Source organism: Montipora foliosa, chromosome 11 (assembly GCF_036669935.1).
Source record: "Montipora foliosa isolate CH-2021 chromosome 11, ASM3666993v2, whole genome shotgun sequence".
NCBI lineage: Eukaryota > Metazoa > Cnidaria > Anthozoa > Scleractinia > Acroporidae > Montipora > Montipora foliosa.
Window position 1 is genome coordinate 46,262,447 of NC_090879.1, and position 7,500 is coordinate 46,269,946.

General features: G+C 40.5%; 1 protein-coding gene across 1 annotated transcript in view; it reads right to left on the reverse strand.

Moving 5' to 3' along the window:
- Positions 1 to 1,342: 1,342 nt before the first annotated feature.
- LOC137975343 (aquaporin AQPAn.G-like) overlaps positions 1,343 to 7,500 on the reverse strand; it is a 6,885-nt gene continuing 727 nt past the window's right edge. The window contains exons 2-4 of the mRNA XM_068822434.1: positions 5,793 to 6,028; positions 5,288 to 5,368; positions 1,343 to 4,115 (exon numbers count right to left, since the gene is read on the reverse strand). Coding sequence (XP_068678535.1) covers positions 3,954 to 4,115; positions 5,288 to 5,368; positions 5,793 to 6,028 — 479 coding nt within the window. The 3' untranslated portion in view covers positions 1,343 to 3,953. The remainder of the gene's footprint in view (positions 4,116 to 5,287; positions 5,369 to 5,792; positions 6,029 to 7,500) is intronic.

Consider the following 7,500-nt stretch of genomic DNA (forward strand, 5'->3'; position numbering starts at 1 on the left):
AAACGATATACTTTTGCCCATGTTTGAATAACCCAATTAGGGCTATAATTTGTGCATTAAAAATGAGGTTTATGGTCTTCTACTATGTATCTAATTACGCCAGCTGGGCGTACTGATCGCCTGCTTCACCAATGACTATATGAGACATACGAAACATTCCGTGAACATAACCCTCCGATACCTACTCACTTCCTAAAAGGTTTGTTGAGCCTTATCTTGAAAGAAAATTCTTTCTTTGTTAAAGGAAACAACCACATGCTGGGGCGACTGACACCGGCGCGAGTTCACCCCGGTTGCTGCAACGAAGCGAAAATTTCGTTCCGGTGCGAAATCTCGCAACGGTATCATATAAACGAGGAACGACCACTCGTTTCGGTGTAAAATCGGCCTCCCGGTGGGCTGGAACGGGTAGCACATTCTTTTCCTGATAGAAGCCATATTTGCAATTTGGATTCACGCTTGTATTTTGTGGATATGTGGTGTCCCTTCAGGTAAACACGATACGAATTCATCTTGTAAACGTGGTACGAAATCAAGAAGTCAGCCCGGTGTGAAACTCGCGCCGGTGCGGGTTTTCTCATGTAAACACTCCTTTAGAAAAGATACATCGACGACATCTTTTCTCTATGGAGCATAACCAAAGAAGAAATAAACAATTTCAGAGAGCTAGCAAATAGCTATTGTCCGACTATAAAATTCACGACTGAGATTCAGATCTGTATACAACAAGGACACACTATTCTTGGTGTGCGCACGTACTTCAAACCGACAGAAACTCTCCACTTCACGCACTTTAACTCCTGTCACCCTCTGGGGGTCAGGAAAGGCTTCATCAAAAGCTAAGCCCTAGGATTTCTCAGAAGAAAACAACGCACAATTCAAACAAATGATAGGCCACAGGGATTATCTAGATAACCTTGTGAAGATGCGCTCGTCTAAAGTCAGTTTTAAGCAGCTGTTACACGTTGGAACTTTAGCTGAAACTTATGTGCAAGGGCGCTGCGAAACAAGTTTCAGCAGGCGTTGCACCGTGCAACATGGTTGGTTTCGTGAAACGTTTTGAACTTCCCTGCGAGACAAGTTTCAGGAAGTGGGTGTTTTATCACCACTGCGATCGTTGCGACCGTTGCAGAAATAGAAAGCGTTTCTACATTTCGTGAAACTTGTCTCGCATCGGAAGTTCAAATGTTTCACGAAACCGACCTTGTTACACGGTGCAACGCCTGGTGAAACTTGTTTCGCAGCGCCATTGCACGCAATTTTCAGCTAAAAGTTTCAACTTGTAACAGCGGATTTAGCAAAAGAATGTCGGCTCTAAAAATAAACAACAAAAGCGCGTAAAAAGATTTGCCGTTTATTACAGAATATCGCCCATGGTGCGGTGCCTAATCTCCAAACAACAACTGGCATCTTATAAAAAACCAGCCCTGGCTCCTCCTGCGAGCAGGGATGGCGCAGTGGTGAGAGCACAAGCCTCCCACCAATTTGGCCTGGGTTAGATTCCCAGACTCGGCGTCATATGTGGGTTGAGTTTGTTGGTTCTCTACTCTGCACCCAGAGGTTTTCTCCGGGTACTCTGGTTTCCCCTCTACTCAAAAACCAACATTTGACTTGATTTGAGTTCATTATTAATTTCAGTTTACAGTGTCCCCAATTAGTGCTCCAGCGCTAGAACGAGTAGACACTTAAATAAAGTTCCTTTCCTTTCCTTTCCTTTAAACCTCACGAGAGGGTGAGCAAAAAATGCTCTTCAGAAATCGTGTCAAGTCTTTTAAATGGCCGCAAACCGAGTTTCTCGGCTAGTCACTCCGGTCAAACCGGTTTAGGCAGCGCACGCATCATAGTTTTGACAAGGCGAAGGTCAAAATCGAGCTTTCAGTACGAAAATCAATATGGCGATCGAGACTTGGCCTGGGTTTGAAACTGTCTCCAAGCAACGACTTGCGTATGCTCAGTAAAGACTTTACACGATTTCTGCAGAGTCCTTTCTTTCTCGTCGAGTTAAGAAAGGCTATCCTGGCAGGGTGCGCTTGCTGAGAAATTTTTAAATTCCTCCCCTTATTTCGAATAGAAAAGGGAGATCTTTGAAAGATGTACTCGTTAGAGCAAAACTCTGAGGGTCTTTCAATAGGCCATTTCCGAGTTCATGTCTGCCTCCTTTTCAAAGCGAGTCTAAGTGCGACGTTTTTGTAATGGTAATTAGTTCTACTTTACATATAAATGAAAACTAATTTTCATAACAAAAACTTCGCACTTAGACTCGCCTTGAAGATGAGGCAGGCTTGAACTCGAAAATGGCCTACTTCCTATCTTGACTAATAGGAGTGGTGTTTGGCCACGTCATGCACTTGCAAAGTGACCCATGATCACTGACGTTTTATGACTCCGGAAGTGTTTACACACGGAAGTAAGTTCTGTCGCTAACCGGTTTCGTCCGAGACTAGGAGTTAAATGACGTGCACATAAATGCATTTGTATGATATATTAAAACGATAATATATAAACAGCATAACTTGACCCTATTTAAGTCAATTCTTTAGTTCTTGATTTAAGGATATGTGAGACATTTGACGGCTGATATTGGCTCGCTCATTTGGCGGTGGACGGTTAAATTTTTGGCCATTTGACGGTTGATTGTTAATCCCATTGAAACCCTCTCTTACCAATTAATCATAAAAATTACAATGTCCGAGAAACGAAGAAGAGCCAATTAATAAACGAAAGAAAGGGAAAATAAAAAGACTTACAACGAAGGTATAAATTGTTTAATGTCGCTCTGAAAGAAAGAAAGTCACAATTTAGGAGTCTGTACACTGTTTTTATGGTAATTGAAATCAAGGTTCTGATTGGTTGAATGTGATTGGCTTATTGAACTGTCCAATAACAACTTGGCAAGAGTTTTAAAACAATCACAATCGAGGAAATTGTTATTTTTATGATTAATTAAGGATCTTATCACGGTTTTGGAAGCCTTCTTGATGGGAAGGCAAACGTGTGAGAGAGAGCAGTGTTTGTAGGAGAATCGGATGTAATAACAAGTTGAGAAAACCTGAATGCAGAAAAAATTGTACATGGTTAACTTTAGTTGATTTAGTTGTAACCGAAAAAAATGAATTTCAAAAACGCTTGTTTCGGTTTTCAAATGTCTCGGGCGCCGCCATCTTGAAAACTGTGACGTGCCGTGGTTGCCCTATTGTTCTGACACAAAGAGCGTTTGTTCTGGAACGACACGTGACAATTATTCAAGATGACAGCGCCCAGGAAATAAGCGTGGAAAAAGTACTGTGTCTGGACAGCTGTACGATTCCTGCTTGCACCAATTTACCATTCACCACGAGATATTAGAAGACTAAATTAAACCCATGCAAGTCTATACTCTATACATAAAAGAGAAGATTCATTCTGATCGTAACGACTAAAGAGCAAACAGAGCCTTAGGAGCTAGTTTCACACAAGTGCCAATTTTAACGGTGTTAAAACACCGTTGCTGAGAAACAGCCAGAAAGAGCGAAACCAATAACCTTTTCAATATCCCCTAATTTAGCATAAAAACACTAACCTATTTAAAAGAACTTAGCATTAAATGTACCGCGACTTATGAGGCGAATCAATTTGCTTAAATAATCTTATCTATAATCTTTGCTATTCAGCAAGACAAGGCAATTTATTCAAATAAACGTAGAAAATGGTTACAAGATCGACAATATTAAAGTGCTAGGTTCTATCCAAATGCCTTGTTCATTCTTTGCCCTTATATCACTGGTAAATATTAGTTCTGATATATGTCGGCAATACGGGCAAGGCACATACCTTTACAACGTGTAGTCTCATTGGACCGGTATAGAGTGCAGCTATATTGTATGTAGGATGGGGCTCTATTGTTGCAGTTGTTTATTTTTTGTGCCCATTGTTTCCTGAACCAATCACGCGAGCAGTTGCGTTGAAAGATATGTTTACAAGGAAGAAGCAAGGAATTTCGAAGTATCATCCTTTTCCATTACTTCCACGGTATAATCATCATTTGCTGAATTCTGATTGGTCCTTCTCCGTGTAAATAAAATCTGATAAGTGCACGTTGCTAGGAGACCGCCAATGATAGGGGCAGCCCAGTATATCTGTCAACAATCAGAAAATCATCTTTTTCAATTTTAATGGGTTTGTTTAGTTCTCTATACAATGGTAAGTCTCAATGAGATAAATAGGCCTTAGACTCAGTTTTAAAGTTAGTCCAAGTGAGAGCTTGTTGTGATGGCAACTATTTTAACTGAGGCTGACTTGACGGAAATGGTGTATTGGAAAAATAAGATACGTTGGCAAATCGGTAGGGGTTCCTACCCTTGACACTCAACCGTATTATTACCTGGAACATAAAGAAAAACTGAAAATTACAGCTCCCAAAAAGAATCGAATTTTTCACGGTCCGCAGCTGAACTCACGGCAACAAGGCCATTGAACTAGGTTCAATGACATTTAGGTGGCAATCGTCCAACCGTGTTACAAGCAATGGACAGTCATTGAGATTTACACCTTTGAACGAATACAATCATGAATACTGCCTTTCATTCAGCCATCTGCATCCGTATAGTATTTCCAGCACTTGGCAAACTCTTCTTGATTTATGTCTGTTTTGGCTTCAGTACCCTCTTACAGCATATATAAGGTTGCTTTTGAGAAATTTCGCTAAGCCGACCACATTTACCGTGGAAAATAAGACAGACCACATTTCCTATCGGTGATGCTTACCAACACAGGGATATTTTTGCGCGGATAAAGTAGATCTTAGTAAGTACTATTGGTACCCAAAAAGAAAATTGGTAACCATGCATTTTTCAGAGATTATTAACCTTCAATTTGGGAAAGAACACCATATATGGCTTTGTATTTCAAGCTTTTTACGAATATTGTTCATGAATTATCTTTGAAAAATGTACGGTTACCCCCAATTTTCTTTTTTGACTTCAATAACACTTGTTAAGATCTACATTTCCCGCATAATCATAAACCGGGGCAAAAATACCTTTGAATTAGTAGGCACCGTCCTTAATGTTAAACAAGTTGCAGGTGTTATTACAAAGGAAGCACGTTCTCCTCAGTTATTTTAAGATTCTGAGTGTTGACTCAGCCGGGGTTCACAGCCGCGACCTCCTGCACGCAAGTGCGATGCTCAACTAACTGCGTTAACCGGTCTGCGGAGTATCTCCGTTAGGAGCTGCGATAGGAACGACTGAGATAACAATGAAACAGATTAACGGCGATAACTCAAGTAAAGACTGTTCAGGAATCTTACCCAATGGTCTCTCCATGAATTCATTATGACTGCAGGTCCGAGAGACCGCGCTGGATTCATGCTGGCGCCAGATGATGGGATCTGAAATTTTGTTAATATGCTAAGTCAGTGCTTGAGCTATAAAACTGGTGCAAGAACTTTTAGTTTTATTCTTGATTATATATTTATTTTGTGCTATAGTAATTTTTGCGCGTTGTCGTGAATCATCAAAGAGCTTACGAAACTTAAAGGCCCCAAAATACGGACGGTTTAATAAGCAAAGAAATGGCGTAAAACGAAAAAAATTAAAGTTTAGTTCTCTTCCAAATGCAAGGTGTCTAGTCTTGAATAGTGTACTGAATAACAAGAATTGATGTACGTAAGACTCCTTAAGTTATTCTCTTGGTCGCAAAGACAACAGAGCCCTAGAGACAAGGGGAAGAGTGTAATTATAATATGCTGGTATATGTTGCAGTTTGAATGCATCTGTTTCTGAAGAGAATACTGGCGGTAGTTCTGTCCTTACCCCATGCATAAGACAAATGAACACACAAATTCCGATGGCCAGCGGTACTCCATAGCCCGTCATGCCCCTCTCTGGATCGGTAGCAGCAAAGATAACGAAGACCAGTATGAATGTAAGGACAAGCTCAACTGCGAATGCCTGGAATGTAGTGACGCCATTTCCAGGAGCTGTGACTCCTAACGAACCAACGGCTTCTGGTGGAGTAATGCCATACACAATGGCCGCACCACCAATGGCTAGAGAGCGAGGGAAAGAAAGTAATTTTAATTTCATTTTAAAGAATGTAAAGATCTTTCAAATGAACCAGGTTACAAAATGTCATGTCCTTTCACTACTCACAAGCTAGAGTTTTTATAACAAGGAATATAACCTCACAAATGCCACCTAAAATTACACGTTAACTTAACCACAAGACAAACATAACCAAGCATCATCGGCACACCATTCATCGGTGTCGTGCTAATTTTTGAGCATGTGTGCAAACAGGGCTTCGATTTCTCAAGTCATAACATGTTAAATACCCCGACGACCGGTGGCTCAGTTGGTTCGGTCGAACTAACACTGAGGAGAAAGTGCTGCCTTTGTAATTTCATCTGCAAATGGTTAGACTTTCAAGTCTTCTCGGATAAGGACTATTAGCCATTGTCCCCGTCTCCTAATCCTTAATGTTAACATTGTTCGTGTTTATTAACATTAATGATAATTAACAGATAATTGCTGCCGCTATGAGTGAGCCTGTAGCGAACCGGAACGAGGCAGCTCTCTAATCGGGAGAAGAACACATTTTTCTTCGAAAAGCAAGGGATTGTGGTCAAAGGCACAAGGAATTGTGATTATGCGCGACTGGAGAAATTAAGATGCGCGGTATGATGATAAGAGTCTGCTCTGTTTTTCATTCTTAAACCGTATAGATAGTTTCACTATAACGCAACAAAAAAATAAAATCCAAATCATTCAATTAAAAAAGCTCATGATTTTTCCCTAGGTAACTTACCTCGGGGAAATTTTATCGTCTGGAGCTGGGAAATTTCTCGAGAACAATAGAGTTTCCCTTGACAGCTACCCCAAGTCGATAGCTAGGGAAAAATGAAATACCGAGGTTGCGAGCCAATAGACGCTCGTCGGCGAAGGTCTTAATGACAGAACCGGACTAATCACGTTGTGAAATAAATTTTTGGGGCACGCGTAATCTCCAGAGGTCATTTCAGCTCAAATTCGAAATGTCGCAGTTCCGAGAAAGATTGTGAGTATCATTTGAAATTTGAAATTCAATTTCTCGTCGCCGTTTAAAATTGTTCATGTTGCTTTTTACTTAACCAGGAAGTTTTTTCATTGCATAATTGGACGCTCTCTCTATTCTGAAAGTGATGAAGTCTCTCAACCAGCATTTTAGAATGGATATCTCTTTAACAATCGGCGCGAGATGCACGCAAGCCAGTCAACCTCTTATTTACCTCCAACAACTGATCATATAAACCAGGCCGTAGTGTTTCAGTGGTGTGACCTTCCCAGAATTTTTTACCTAGGTAAAATGAAACCCGAGATGAATTTACCTCGGGAAATTTTTAATGAATTTGCCCTAAGTAAATCGGTTTTACCTAGGTAAAAGTCTATAGTGTGACCACAGATATTTAGTAGAGGACGTTGAAAAGCAGCAAGACAGTTACTTTTTACCCAATGCACAAAATGAAGCCAAAATTTTGAATTT